The sequence below is a fragment of the Drosophila novamexicana genome, unplaced genomic scaffold (genome assembly GCF_003285875.2).
Source record: "Drosophila novamexicana strain 15010-1031.04,08,12 unplaced genomic scaffold, DnovRS2.1 tig00000068-arrow-arrow-pilon, whole genome shotgun sequence".
Taxonomy (NCBI): domain Eukaryota; kingdom Metazoa; phylum Arthropoda; class Insecta; order Diptera; family Drosophilidae; genus Drosophila; species Drosophila novamexicana.
In genome coordinates, this window is record NW_020824770.1 from 567,360 (window position 1) to 583,158 (window position 15,799).

General features: G+C 40.0%; 3 protein-coding genes across 11 annotated transcripts in view; 2 read left to right on the plus strand and 1 right to left on the minus strand.

The window, feature by feature from the left end:
* The window catches only part of LOC115771357 (amyloid-beta-like protein), a 57,554-nt gene extending 56,357 nt beyond the window's left edge, over window positions 1–1,197 (minus strand). For 8 of the 9 annotated variants that reach the window (XM_030717039.1, XM_030717037.1, XM_030717033.1 and 5 more), the window contains exon 1: window positions 1,128–1,197. The gene's annotated coding sequence lies outside the window, so the exon portion shown is untranslated. The remainder of the gene's footprint in view (window positions 1–1,127) is intronic. The other variant, XM_030717031.1, reaches the window with a different exon arrangement.
* Window positions 1,198–6,107: 4,910 nt separating this feature from the next.
* On the plus strand, window positions 6,108–6,973 carry LOC115771334 (lysozyme). Its single transcript, XM_030717000.1, has 3 exons — window positions 6,108–6,324; window positions 6,392–6,541; window positions 6,607–6,973. Exons 1-3 carry the CDS (start codon window positions 6,180–6,182, stop codon window positions 6,750–6,752), a joined length of 441 nt encoding a protein of 146 aa, XP_030572860.1. The 5' UTR covers window positions 6,108–6,179; the 3' UTR covers window positions 6,753–6,973.
* A 413-nt stretch (window positions 6,974–7,386) lies between these two features.
* On the plus strand, window positions 7,387–11,512 carry LOC115771341 (hornerin). The gene has a single exon (XM_030717012.1). The coding sequence runs from the start codon at window positions 9,823–9,825 to the stop codon at window positions 11,395–11,397; it is 1,575 nt and encodes a 524-aa protein (XP_030572872.1). The 5' UTR covers window positions 7,387–9,822; the 3' UTR covers window positions 11,398–11,512.
* Window positions 11,513–15,799: the final 4,287 nt, after the last annotated feature.

Here is a 15,799-nt window from a genome sequence, read left to right on the forward strand (position 1 = left end):
TTGTAGAACGTAGTAGAAACTGATGTGAGCAAGGCAGCGAGCAGAGGATATGAGAGAGACAGAGAGAAGGAGAGAGAGTGAGTGAGTGAGCGAGTGAGTGAGTCAGAGGGAGGGAGAGAGAGCGTCGCACGTCACGGAGCACAAAAATACGTTTGAGCGTTTGCCTTTGGATAAGCCATAAACACACAACACCCCCCCCCCCCACCCCCCTCCCTTCCTTCCGTACATCCTGCTCTTAGTTCTCGCTACTCGCTATTGTCTGTACTCGTTACTCGTAGCTGGACATAACTCTGTGTAGGCCCTGCTGAAGCTCTACAGCTATAGTCACAATTCGAATTGAAATAGATTCGACTCAATTCTAAACATAACTCGCTTGGAATGTATCTATATTTACGTTTAGACATGGGTAAAACCCAATATCAGAGTCATTGGTATTCCCTAGTACTAGGCTGTACTGAACTCGGAGGCAGCTTGGCATGCTATTTGCCACCAAAAAGACTTCTGGGCGGGCACTCGGAGTTCGTGGAAGCTTATAGAAAACAGCTGCAGCCAGTTTTGGTTACAGTGTTCAGGCTTACGCAGGTTCACACCCCGCCAACACATCCCACATTTGTTCACTCTCTCTCTCTCTTTCTCTCTCTCTCTCTCTCTCTTTGTCTAGCTCGTACTCGTTTCATCTGAAACAACTGCGCACGCACAAACACACACACACACACACTCACACACTGACTACTCTTTCTCTCTCCTTGCTTTCTCGCATTGCGCAAAGGACACAACAAAAAAATAAATTTATAATCGAAGACAGCACAAGAAATTGGAAAATTTGTTTTTTCACTTCGCTTAGTTTATTAATTTTCTTTGTGTATTTTTTTTCTTTATTGCACTTTGTTTCTGTGTTTCTCTTTCATTGATTTCAACACGCACTCGAAAAAAAAAAACATTTTCAAATACAACAACAATTTTAATGCCGACACTAGAAACGGAAAAAAAATGTTTGGAATTTCGCCACACTCTCTGTGTGGTATAGAACTACAGCTTGTGCTCTCTCAAACCCTCTCTCCGTCTCTGTTCCTTGCTCCCCCACTCTGACGCTCTCTGTCTCTCTATTTCTGAAGCAGGTTGACAACCTTGCGCTGTTCAGTCACAGTTATGCTTCGAATGCGCCAGGAAACTTGATGAGTACCTAGCGCTGCGAACGCTCACAAACGACTGCGAGTGGCGTTGACTCATCGAATAACTCGTCGCCTTTGTTGGACTCGGTTCACGGTTCGCGGACTCGGAACCGGACTCGGTACTTTGAACTCGCTAGCGGGTTCGACCTCGGACTCCAGCTTGATGGCGACTGTGACTGCAACTGCGCATGCGCCTGCCTAAGGATCGATATTAAGTCCGAAACGGCGGTTGCAACTTGCCACAGGGGGTAGCTACATATATTTATACATGTGTGTGTGTGTGTGTGTGTGTGTGCATGAGTTTGAATGTGTGTTACTTCACCAGCAACAGCAGCAGCAGGTGCTACGCGTGCTTTCAGGGCTGCTGACTATGAAGCTCGGATTGCAACGGAACTCGTTGCGTTCACAGATGATGCAGTTCATGTCTAGTCAGGGCGATCCATTTCAAGAATATTTATAAAAATTATTAATTAAAGAAATTTGCTCAGGAAAAAACCTATATTCCAGACTTATCCAAAATAGCAGCATTATGGTCGATTTTTAATCACAAAATCTGTAGAAATGTTTTTTTAATTTCTTGCTTTCTTATATATGTATATAGAACTTCGATCTGCCCGATTTGAATTTTTGACTTAAAAAAGAAGAGATAACAAGTTTTCTACAAGCTACTAAAACTCAGAATTACAGAATATATACAAGCAGTACGATATATGAGGACAACTCCGAGGTCGCCTCAAATATATATTAAATATATAATTTCACCCAGATGCTAGAGACTATAGGCTATATTGAAAGTGTGCTTTGCATCCCTGAAAATCGATTAAATGTTCTTATGTAAATAATGCATCTTCGAAAAACAGTATGATTGTAAATATGCAGAGGCGAACATTCGCTCAGGGGTTATTGTTCGAAAAGAAATCATGCCAGATTCTAGGAAAACTTGAATTCTTATCAAGAAAGAACGGTTATTAGCTGAAGATTTAGTGCCCTTGCAAATAATTGCGTTTAAGGAAAATTTTTAATACATTATTATTTGGTTATGGGCGTTTAAGGAAAATTTTTAATACATTATTATTTGGTTATGGGCCTTTATAATTTAATACTCCGATTCGATAAGGTTTTGCAGATATTTTAGGAGAATAGGAAAGCTATATAGATATTCAATTATACATATTTTTATAAATTTCAATCTATCTTGATAGACAGGCAAATTTTCGTAATAAATACTTGTTATTCGATTTCTTCGTCCTCTTGTAATAAATGATTTATGTTGATGGACTACTAGTTCATATGTTGAGAAGCTTCGGTTAATATGTAGCGAGAACAGAGCAAAGCTTGATCAAGATCACGATCATTAGAAACAAACGATTTTTTCACAAGGAACATGATTCTTGACAACCGAAGTACTATTTTCCATTAGCTTATTCACTTGCATTCCAAAAACGTGAATTTTCTTCAAAAATAAATCAAAGAAAATCGAATAAATCTATATTTTAAAAATTTAAATTTACTATATAATATATAAATTCCATCATATGTAAATTCCATTAAAAAATATGTGGAAATAGTAAAGTAATCCTTTTCGAAAATGATAAATGAACAAAATAACAAAAGGAAAGTGGAAAAAACAAACTTAAGCATAGGATTTTCCAAGAAAATTGCCTTTACTGAATTTACTGTTTCCAAGTTGCACCAACAGGGCCTACAATGGCCAGGATTCGGGTGCGTGTTGTTGAGCTGCATGTATCGAGGGCTGAGTTGAGTGAGGGCATACTGTGTCAGTTCTCTTATTAGTTCTTAGTATATTTTTGCTATTAAAAAACAAAATGGTCAAAAATAAATTTTAACGAATATTTTAAATAAAAGGAAATCGAAAAACGAAAAAGAAAGGCTATCTTCGGCACGTCGAAGATCTAATACCCTTGCAGACCCAACCTTTTCATAATGCGTATAGTGCTTTGCCCGTATCTAAGAAGCACAGGGAAAATAGTTAATGCAGAGCTTGGACAAGATATCTTGATAATCAAAAAAGGTTTTTAATAAAAAACCTAGTTTTCGACTGATCTATGGCAGATATATGATATAGTAGTCCGATCTTAATAGGATTTTGCATATATATGAGGAGCTTAGTTAAATTAATAAATTCCGAGTTTGGTCAACAAACAAAATGTTTTTTTCATACAAGAACTTAACTTTAAACCGATCGTTCCTATGGCAGCTATATGATATCGTAGTCCGATCCAGCGGGTTTTGACATATGTACTGCGTGCAACAGAAAGAGGGACTTCTGCAAAGTTTCATTAAGATAGCTTTAAAACTGAGGGACTAGTTCGCATAGAAACAGACTGACGGACTGACGGTCAGACGGACAGGCGGACAGACGGACATGGCTATATCGACTCGGCTGTTGATGCTGATCAAGAATATATGTACTTTATGGGGTCGGAGGTGCTTCCTTCTGCCTGTTACATACATTTGGATTTTGAACAAATACAATATACCCTTATACCCATTTTTAATGGGTTCAGGGTATAAAAAGGTCACAAAATCCCTCTACATTTATCAATAAATATAATATTTTATAAATTCAATATGATATATAATAACATGCAGTATTGAAAAGAAAAATATTTCCACACCCGGCCTTATCACGTTGTAAGATACGTACTCTAATGTTCCTTCAATGACATTATTGGGTCCGAAAATATGTATATCTTTCAAACTAATTTTATGTCAAAAAGCCTGTGCAAGACTTTTGAGTCATAGATATTATGCAAATGTGGAAAACTATCGAAAAATAAACTAAGCATGTTTTTGCTTTGATAAAAAAAAAATTTGTTTCTGCACGGAACTGAGTGGATTAGCACACTTAACCCTTTTATAAACCTATTTTCAATGTAATGCACATTGCTGTGGATTTTGAGTTGTCTAATTTTGTATTCCTCAACAATAGCATTCGAAATCTCTATCTATTTGGTTAATATTTTACATATTGCTTGGCGCGCTTAACTACAGTAGATAAACCTTATAACTTCGAAAAATGCCCAGAGCTTCTTTTCCACTCTCTAATTATACTCTATTTTCGAATAGATAAGCAGTATATTTGTTGTAGAGATTTTCGTCTGACCATCACTTTTACTTCTACTGATCCCGGTCTCAAAACTTAGATGAAAGTAACTCGCACTTAATTACGACAAGGCTACAAAATTAGTTTATGATAAGACCTAAATAATTAACTTTTCCGCCAACGTAATAAACTAGTTTTTTTCCCAGATACAGTGTATTCAAAAGTCGGTAGCTGCCAATTTAATAACTGCTGACGGAATAGCAAAACTTTGCAAAGCTTTTAATTATTGTGAACAGTTGGGGGCAGGGTGCGTGACTTGGATGGGTCCTTGATTTCGGTTTGTGTCTATACTTTATTATATTCGTCAAGTGTATCTTTTCGTCAAGTGGTTAAGCTTCGTTCAGTGAGAAAAAGGTAAAAAGCTATCGATGCATAAGCATACAATTGTGAAAGATTCTTTAAAAACAATCTTTAAAAGTCACGCCAAACACTTTAACTTTTAAGTTTAGCGTTTTTACAAAAGCTTTAAGATTTCAAAAGCTGCCAGCCGTTTTTATCTTAACAATAGTATCTTTATATGATATGATATCTAAAGAAAATCCATAATAATTCTCTATATCAATGTCATTTATATTTTCGCTATATTCTAAGCCCACGATGCGATACACTTATTTAATGCAGCAAATAATATCAGAGACCACATATCATATTATAACACCACAAATATGTTGCTATAAGATATTATATTTCACTTCCGACATATTCATTTGCTATAAGTTTTCATGTCGTTCGTAAGCTTTACATTTCTGCTTTGATTTTTCAAAGTACTGGAGGATTTATAAGAACAATTAAGAGCAGGGTGCTTTGCTTTCTTTTTAGGTTAGATTCGTTGGCAGAGTGTACCCAAAGCGAAATATGTTGTATATCTCTATAAATAAATACTGAACTGTACTTACCAAACTTGGAATATCCAGCTCCAGTAGTAATAGTATCCGAGGCATGTTCTTGTCGTAGTTGCCGACAAAGAGATACCCAGTGAAGCGGAGCAAGTGTGCATCTTGTGTCTTTAATCTTGGATGGTGGCAAATGCATTCCTGTATATGTTGTAACTTTAAGTCCAATCCGTATATCAAAAGGAATATTTTATATGTGTATATATACTTACCTTAACCCCGAGATATGTCTATGAAGCTGTTTTAAATCAGTTATGGATCAATAAGATATTTACATATATTAATATCATAAGTAATATTAAGTCTTTAGTCGGCTGGGTTCGCAGATGTCACCCTTTGCCTATTGCACACATCAGCGAAATACCCTTTTTAGCCAATGCTCTCTACAGGGTATTCAAATACTGACACGCCCAGGGCTAGCCACGTTTATCAAAACTGTTTTCTATATTTCTGTTAAATTTTTTTTTTGCACTTATGCGCGTTTTCTTGTTGCCGGCTTGAGCGGCATTTGAACTGGGAAGCTAGTTTAGCCATCGGCAGCTCTTGATTCGAATACCTCAACGTATACCTTTATTACGAATGCGGAAGTAATTAGTTGATTAATAAGCAAGAGAAAAAATGGAAGTATGCAGCAAGTCGAAACTTAAATACCCTTCTGAGGCTGGGGAGTGCCATTGTGGGACGGCACATCCATTAAGATGGACCGATTGGGGTTGAACGTGTATTTGCACAAACTCACAATACCCTCGACAAATGGAAGTGCATTGAAGTAGGCCCGTGGCCGGCAAGTATTGCATCGAAGCTGGCAACTTCAGCCCCCATTAACCCGCCAGCAATTGGTTCTATTACATATTCGTTGAAAACAACGCAAATGAAGCTTATCAGCAATCAGTTGTCTAGAGCAGCAGCAGCAGCAGCAGCAGCGGTGGCAGAGATCCCAGACTCGAGTCCAAGTTCAAGCTCAAACAGTGGGCTGGCAGTCGCAAGATGAGATCGGCGGCGCTTGCATTGTTCTATGTGAGCTTGTGGGTGAGCTCGGGTTCTCTGGTGCTGGGCAAGCGCTATATGCGCTGCGAGCTGGCACGGAAGCTGCTGGAACAGCACGGCTTTGAGCGCAGCCTGCTTTCCAGTTGTGAGTAGCGGGGCGGGGGAGAGTTGCGAGTGAATGGACTCTTAACACTGCGCTCTTATATACACAGGGATATGCCTGCTGGAGCATGAGAGCGATCTGGACACCGCCAAGGTGACAACCAATGCAAACGGATCCCGCAGCTATGGCTTGTTTCAGATCAACGGTCGCTACTGCCAGGAGGCGAGACGCGGCGGCGTTTGCAATGTCAAGTGTGAAGGTGAGTTGGAAACCTCGCTTTCTTGGTTCTCCCGCGTGGTCAACTAATGTTTGTTTGAATTTAAGAGCTGCTCGATGAGAATCTTCGCGAAGGAGCCGCCTGCGCGAAGCGCATTCAAGCTTCCGAGGGCTTTCGCCATTGGAACGGCTGGCAGCGCTATTGTCGCAACCTTCAGAACCTGCCCAATCTGAAGGTCATATGCGGCATATAACTTATTTACTGCTTTAAGAATCTCTTAAATACATACACATACAAACATACATATATGAAGATACTGTGCCGAACAAAAAAGTCAGTACAGTGGACTGTCTTATATGTACATATATCTATTTTTAAATTATTGTATAAGAATGTGATCCATATTTTGTGTATTTCAATATGGAATGACAATAAGAATCTTTATGTAAAACATTGTATTTCTCTATTATTTGAAATAATAATTAAATTGAATAAAATATAAAATATAATATGAATAGTTTATAAAGCTTTAGCATAATCTCAGTTAAGGCGGTTGTCTGACTTTCGCGTCCACTACTGCGGATAGTTATGTGCTTCGAGGCTTTATACTATATATATATATATATATACATTCACACACAATTACACAGTCAAAGCTTTTTGGAAACCTTTTCAAGTGAATATCGCCGCGCTTTTAACACATGCATACTCTCTATTTCTCTGTCTCTCACGCGCTCTCCGCTTTGTTCGCCCTCTCTCTGTCTCTCTCTCTCTTTCTCTCTTTCTTTGCACACGCTTTGACGCCGTCAGCTTATGGGGCTTTTGGGCCTCAGTCCGCTTCAGGGGGATTTCATTAAGTGACGCCAGCTGAACCGAGGCAAACGTTTGTGGAATGTTGTCCGCCCGCCACAGTTCAATTCTGATTGTTGTTGTTATATTTAAAATACGATGTGATGAAATGGAAAACAGAGAAGAAACTAGTGCGCAGTGGTTGCATAATATACCTACATAAATACATATACAATGATGACATACATGTATTTGCAAGTACTTTATAATATGCACAGCATATACCCGTACTGTTCGAATAGATGCAATGATCTATTCAATGTGTGTTTCCCAGTGCCTGAACCTGAACCTAACCCCTGAACCCAGCCCATGCGTCTGTGACTTTAACAACCGGTTACTCAAAGCAAATCAAATGAGCTGATCATGCATATGTATGAGTGTGTATATACATATAATATATATGAGTAGCAATCGAACTTTTGCGCATTCTGGAGAGATTGTGCTTGTGTCTTGTTATTCAGTCACTTAGCTACCGTGTGCCGAAGCTGATGTACATACAATTAAGTGGACCCCAAATGAAAAAAGTCTTGTAGTACTTCAAGAAATTGTGCTATTAATTAAATTATGCAAAATAAAGATATGCTGAAAACCTTAAGTTAAAATCATATAGCACATACTTCCACTTACTGTGCTTAAATCAAATATGGCTGAGTTGTCAGTTGTCGAAATGTGAAGTTGCCTTATGAAAATATAAATGAATACAATGTACCACTGCACCATGTACCAAAAGTACAATACGTGGCCCCATTAAGACCAGCGGAAAAAAGGAAGAGAGATCTTTCGATATATATATATATTTTTTTTAATAGTTCAATTGTGTATACCCTTTGAATGTGTGTCTGTTGAAAGGAGCCCAATATAACCTCAAAATGTAGCCTTATTTAAAGCATGATCAAATTGCTTATAATTGTTTATAATATATAATATTTATGTGCCTAAAGCAACCAAGAGAAGTATTAGGTTGCATTGTGTCACTGTTGGGAACACAAAAATAAATAGTGCAAATTTAAATTAGATGTTTGAGGTCTTCAAAGTCTACATAGTGTCAATTCTTCTTCTGAAATATATGAAGTTTTAGTGTTCGATAATTATATGGCTAGAAATATTTAGCCAGTGTGACCATAATCGTATATAATTCAAGTCTTTAATTTCTATAAAACCTCAACCTCAACGTTGCAGCTTATGCTTTTTTTTTTTATTTTGTTTTAATTATAAAGTGAAGCTCTTGTGTGAAATATAAAGTTGTATTGAACTACTGTTGGGAACAAAAATACAAATAAACAGTGTGACCTTAGACTTAAATGATTGAAGTCTTCAATTTCTATATAGCCTAAACGTTTGGATACTTTGCAGCTTATGCTATTTTTTTTATTTTTTATTTTTTTATTTTTGAAATGAAGATCTAGTGATGGCTATATACCTAAAAAAACTAAGTGAAGTTAAGCCTAAACACGCAGTTAAAATTCTGTCAAATCAAGTAATGAATAGAACAAAACCTCGACTTCAATTTCAGATGACTGTGAATGGAATGAATATAATCCAAAATTGACTTATGCATGAATAGCCCCATATACTAAGTATTTGCTGGGCTGTGGAGCATTATGTTGATTAGCAGATGATATATACACATGATTATGAACCAGTTTAACTGTATACACATGACTATGAACCAGTTCGACTAATGCATGAACAGCTTAACATTCTGAGCTGTGGAGCATTACGTTGATCGGGTCATTTCAAGTGAATTATGCATGCTATGCAAATTGGGGCAAAGCCTGGATCCATTTGAGTTCTATGTACTTTACTTTAGAAGGGAATATTCTAGATTTAAGAAACGTTTGAAGGTGATTTCATCAGAATAGGAAACCATTTCCCATTGCTGATTCATTGTATCGCTCCAGACCAGATGAATATATTTCACCATGTTGTGAAATTGACAACAAAGCAAACCAAAATGTGCCTATATACATATATATGTAGGGTATATATAAGTAGGCGTGTGTGCGTGCATGCGTGTGCATGTATGTGTATGTATAAGTATTGTGCGTGTGTGTGGAGCGGGCTATTTTTATCGGCTGCAGCTCTCAGGTTTTTGCTGCGACGCATTAACTGGCTCCCCACTGCTCCAATGTCAGTCAAGCGTGCCCGCTCTCGTGCTCTCTCGCTCTCGCACTCTCTCTGTCTATATTTATATTTATCTTTTTATCTCCCTCTCTCTCTCTCGCTGGCGTTGCGTCGCTGCCAGCGTTAAACGTTTACAAACGTTGAACGGCACGTATAAAAGTTGCCGGCCGGCGAGCGTCAACATCAGTTAGAAGCTTGGAGCTTTGTGGAGCAGCCAAAGAGAGAGAGAGAGAGAGCCAACGAGAGAAAGGGCATAAAATACAATAACATCGCAGAAAAAATTACAATTGAATATTGTTTATAATTTTAACACAATTTGAAAGAATAAAGGCAGCGGAAAATTTTTAACAATGGCAGAGTTAGCTAAACGCAATGAGACGCTGCTGGACGAGCCGACTGAGGTCGTAGATTGCGACATTGACTTCGAGGATGTGGCAGAGCAGCCCCAATCCTCGCAAGCGCCAGTGCAGAAGAGCGGCAAGCTAATCAAGAAGGCCATCAAGAAGGCGTATAAGGCGCAGCGCATGCTGCAGCAGGCCATGGATCAGCTGGCCGCTGAGCGTGCCAAGGACCAAAGAGCTCAGGTCAAGGAGGCCAAGAAGCTGAAGAAGCAGCAGAAGAAGCAGAACAAGAAGGCCAAGAAGCAGCAAAAGGAGCAGCAGGTTCAGCAGCCCAATGAGAACATGGAGCAGAATGAGCAGCCACGTACGCGCTCTAACAGCGTCAGCTCCACGTCAAGCTCCTCGAGCTCATCCAGCTCCTCGTCCAGCTCGTCGAGTAGCTCGGGTTCCGGCTCGGAGCATAACTTTGGCCACCATGGCTGCCATGGCTGGGGCCGCAAATGGGCTGGACGCCATGGACATCATCATGGCCGCAGAGATCGTTCCAGATCTCGTTCGCACAGCCGCTCCGATGACCGCTGGCGCCGGCATGGACATCATGGGCATAGGCATGGCCTTGGTCCCCATCACTTCGGACCGCATCACTTTGGACCGCATCACTTTGGACCGCATCACTTTGGACCGCATCACTTTGGACCACATCATTTTATGGCGCGTGGAGGCTTCGGTGGGTGCCCCTGGCCAGTGTGGGAACACCAGCAGTTTTTTCGGAACGGCGGCCTGCCGTGGGCCCTGGAGACGAGCACGGCATGGCCGAGAAACCGATCGAGATCTAGGTCGCGTTCGGTTTCGCACGGCAGAGGTGGTGGACATCACAGCATTGGACACCAGCGATCCGGACACGGACACGGACATGGCCACAAGGGTCGTCACCATGAGCGTCGAGTGAATCGCTCTAGCTCCAGTTCGAGCTCCAGCTCTAGCCCAAGTTCCAGCTCCAGCTCTGGCTCCAGCACCAGCTCTGGCAGTGACAAGGAACGGGGTCTTCGACATGGACACGGTCACCATCGTGGCCCCTATCATTGGCCACATCACGGTCCGCATCATGGTCCGCATCACGGACCACATCATGGCCCGCATCATGGCCCACACCATGGAAGACAACATCATCCTCATCATGGGCCTCATCATGGGCCTCATCATGGGCCTCATCATGGACGGCATCATGGGCCACATCATTGGCCACACCATGGTCCTCATTTTGGCCCAACAGCTGGCCCACCTGGACCTCCAGCTTTTGGCCCACCGCCCTGCGGTCGCCCCAGCCGCTCACGCTCGCGCTCCCCTTGCAAGGATGGCAAATCAGCTGAGCGTCCGGTGAGTCCTACACGCGATACTTCGAAATCTGGACATCGCAAGCACGGCAATCACGAGAAACACGGCAGGCACGACAAACATGGAAAGCACGGAAAGCACGGCAAGCATGGCAAGCATGGAAAACATGGTTGCGGCAAGGACAAGCACGGACCGAATCGGGAAGGTTTCGCACATGACGAATTTGGTCCTTGGAATAGATTTTATTGAATTAACAATGCCTTTAATTTGGCATTGAATACAATTTCTATTTACATTTCGCATATATCAACAATTTGTCTTCAATCTATACTCAAAAAAAAAAAAAAAAAACCTAACAAAAAAACAAACAAAAGGAAAAATAACTAAAACGAACAAAAAAAACAAAAAGAAGTATTACATAAACTATAGATATATTCCAACCAAGTAAAATTTCATGTTAACGTATATCAAAATAAATATATTGTAAAGCCAAAGCAAATAATAGAGTTTTTATTCGGGGAATATTGGGAATGTTATCGTGAATTAAACATATGCTAATTTAAATTTCCAGCAATTTGGGGCTAATCGGATAAGCAGCTTGCATTATTGGGGCTTGAATAGACAAATATTTATTTGCGTTCCATTCACGCTGTTTAAACTCTAAATAATTCACTTATGCGTAACAATAGTTTATAGAAGCGAAATAAATATTTAAAACTATGCTTGCCAATCAATATTAAAACCAAACTCATTTTATTCCAACTATATCAGTGTATGGGGTTATAGCTTAGAAGCTTATTTAGCTGAAACATCGGCAGGTTTAATCAAGGCAGCAAGCCTGTTCTTAACCGATCCGGTTCAAGATCGGAGCTTCAACTAGCTTTTTGCAAGGAAACGAACCTTGAACCAAACCAAAATACATATTCCTTACGAAAAAATGAATGGTTTTCATTAGGAGTACACGAAACAAAGGGACTAAGGGACATATGCTATGCTTGCGCTGTTATAATTAACCGAACCGGTTCAAGCCAAGAACTACACTTTGTTTTTTTTCCCAGGAAGCAAACCTTTAGCCCAATCAATTGCTCATACATCAGCTGTACTTAAACCCAAACCGAAACACATATTACTCACATCAAAATAAAATGTTTTCTTTAAGAGCACAGAAGGAAAGGGTGTTGAATAATTATAAGCACTTGCGATGTTTTAATTAAACGAACCGGTTCAAGCCAAGAACTACACTTTGTTTTTTTCCCAGGAAACAAACCTTTAGCCAAATCAATTGCTCATACAGCAGCCGAACCGAAACACAAAGCAATACATATTTTATTTACAAAAAAGTAAAATGTTTTTTAAATGTTCACGAATGAAAGGGTGTTGGTGAAAAAAATTATACACTTGCGCTGATTTAATTCCTGTTGGTAAGTGTCATCAAACGCGTGTAATTAATACGTTTATTGTTATGGTACACAATAATAATGGAAAAAAAATATAAAACAAAGTCAATTACGCATCGTTTCATGCTGCAATTTGAGTGCTTCGAGACCGCAAAGTTGATAAATGACAACAGCAAAATAAGTTACTAAAAATAAAATACCCGATTTGATACATTTTATATTATACTATTATATTACATATAAGCGGGTATAGCCCGGCCTTGCCCGTGGCACGTATAAAATAAATATTCTCAAAAAGCTTTGAAAATGATTTTGAAACTGATCGGAAGGTAAACAAAACAAAAAAACTTTGAATGGCACTTTTTACCGAGGATACTTTAATTCTGCGAAATATGTGAAACAGGTCGCAAATGATTTTCCTAATGAATACTTGGAATCGTCACCCGCCAATCCTTGACCACCATTTGCACCAAGGAGGAATACATTTTCAGAGAAGTGTGAAACAGTCGTCAAATGAATTTCAACAAAGAACTTTGAAATTAAGTTTTAGGCCGATCGGAAAGCAAAAAAAAAAAAAAGTTTTATACTAATCCTTTTTAGCGATTTTTCCATACTGCCTTCAACACATAAACTACAGTGAAAATATCAGCTTCTCAGCTCTCACTGCTTGGACTGTGCGTTGATCACCAATCAGTCAGTCAGTTAGGACAAACAGTTCTTTATATAGAGATTAAATAAAAAACTGACCAGATTTGGGCACATCTAACGTCTCTTTCCGCCGAAACGAGTTGAGATAGAAAAAAAGAATAAATAAAAAAAGCAAGTATTTGCTTAAATCAAACGAAATACGTGTAAAATTTATTATTGGTGCGAGCGACTTATAATAATCATGAGCACATATGCATTGACCACACTTTGGTTCGTTTCAAATGCGAAAACAACAAAAAACTGAAGCGTAATTTGTTTATATTAATTATATTGTGACGTGCCGCACTGAAAGCCAGATAACATTCCGGGAGTGGCAAACAAAGTGAATTAGCTGGCTTATGGGCTTCCTATCAGAGCCACGATAGACATAAGATTGTCTGGAGAGGTTTTCCCCATATACCATGATACATGCGAAAAAACACGTTCGATAATGCGATCGATAAGTCGATGCCAAATTCTGACTAACTTCATAGGTGGTTCCACCAAAATAGAATTTCCGTGTCCAACGTCGCGCTACGTGTTTCCAAAATTGTGCTGCCTAATCTAATTGTTTGGCAAGGTTTTCGAATAATACCACAAAGCACTAGGGGGACCAGTAAAATGCTGCTAGACCCCTGAGGGGCAGGCTTGGGCACAGTACACGGCACTGTTCCCAATGGGGAAATCTGTTCGCAACTGCTGTCTGGTCGACATTAGCTTATTTAGCTACAGACATTGTGATAACTGAGACTTTTCAAGAATATATACTTATATTATCAATATAAAGAAGTAATTCAAGCAGCTCACAAACCTAAAATACGGCCATGAAATAAGTTAATTTAACTGAATTTTATAGCATTGCAATAAATTGATATTTAACTAAAACATTTAATTGAATATTTCTTGGATTTTACGCAAAGTGCAAAACCTTTGCTCATAGCTGTGCCACTAGGCACAGATATTTCGTGGTAGAGTATTTGCCTGGTGCCAGTTAAGAGCGCGTCTAAGAGAGACAATACTGGGTACAGATTGCCAGCTGTGGGAACAGCCTTACCCCTTATCAATGCGAATGGGTACAGTTGTTGTGCTCGTGGCTTGCATTCTAGCTGGCGGTGTTACGGCCGGCTGGCGGCCTTACGGCCGGCTGGCGGCTGCCTTGTGGCCCAAGTGAGGTTTAATTATAAAACACACGCGCACACCCACACACACACACGAGCTTACACACACACACACACACACACGAGCAAATTGACACTGCATGAGATATTTGCAAACATAGCTGCAATTCTCGGATTTCACATTTTAATTGTAGGTGATGTGTGTACAGAGAAAACCCACGCAAGGGTCGACTGATGGACAGAAATTGTTATAGAGGGCAGCGGGGTCGATGGGATTATTGCTGGGGGGCAACTAGGAAGGCGGCTGGGCCCAGGCTCCACGGTCTTTGCCTAAGCGCTAAAAGTTGCTCGCGCTCGACGTTGTTTTATTTAATTTAATTTTATTTTTGTTTCATCAACAGGTGCGTGTGTGTGTGTTGTGGGTAAACGCGCACAACACACACGCACACACACACATTCACATACACGCTTTTAACCACTATATGCGGGAGCATTGAAAATTTCAAAGTGAAACTTTATTCAATTCTGTGACAATGTGACAGGAGCAGGATCCACCATCACGTACTGTTGCCTTTTTCAGTTATTTTTGTTTTGCTTGTTTTTGTTATTGTTTTTTCTTTTTGGCATTTGAGCAGTTGGCTTTTGTGAATTTGGGGCCTCTTCATTGTCAGCGGCAGGCATCAACTGTGCCCAAACCTGTATAAAATCTGCCAATCTGTGATTTATTTTAAGAGCAATTTTTTCCAATTTACTTAAAACAAAAAAAAAAAAAAACAGAAAGCAGCAAAACAAAAAAACCGAGGAACTGCGAATGCGGCGAAGACATAAAATGAGCAGGAAGTGGATTTTTAAGCGGAAATAATTTTGCCACATGTTGGCAAATAAACACAGGCAAGGTGAAGGCAGGCCTTATGGAAAGGCGCTGGGCAGGCATTTCGCTCCCAGACAATCAAGCAGTCAGCCAGAGCCCACACAGGTAGTCTGGAAGCTGTTGGGAGGCAGCGGGCGGTAGCTCAAATCCATCCGCTTTTATCGCCAACAGCTTAAAATTCAATATAAGTGCACAATTCTGTTCTCACCCCATTTGTGCTGGTGTGCGTACACACTTAGATCCGTACATATGTATATGTGTGCGTATATAAATATATATATGTATCTTTTTTTTTGTTTTAATAATTTTTGTGCCAGCCAAAGCGAATTGCCCCTGCCTTTTGCCCTTTGGTTAGTGCGTGTACGTGAAATGTAATTTTGTGGCAGGCGAAGCTAATGCATAAGCTGTCCGCCTAGCAGCAAACCACGCAAGCCCTGCCCCCACTGCCACCGCCCCTGCACCATGGTGTGTCTGTGTGCTCAACGAAGAAACTGTCGCAACAAATGGCATCCATATACACATTGATTGATGATGAGGCGTAACTGGCAGAGCGAAATCTACGAGTTTAAAACGATTGA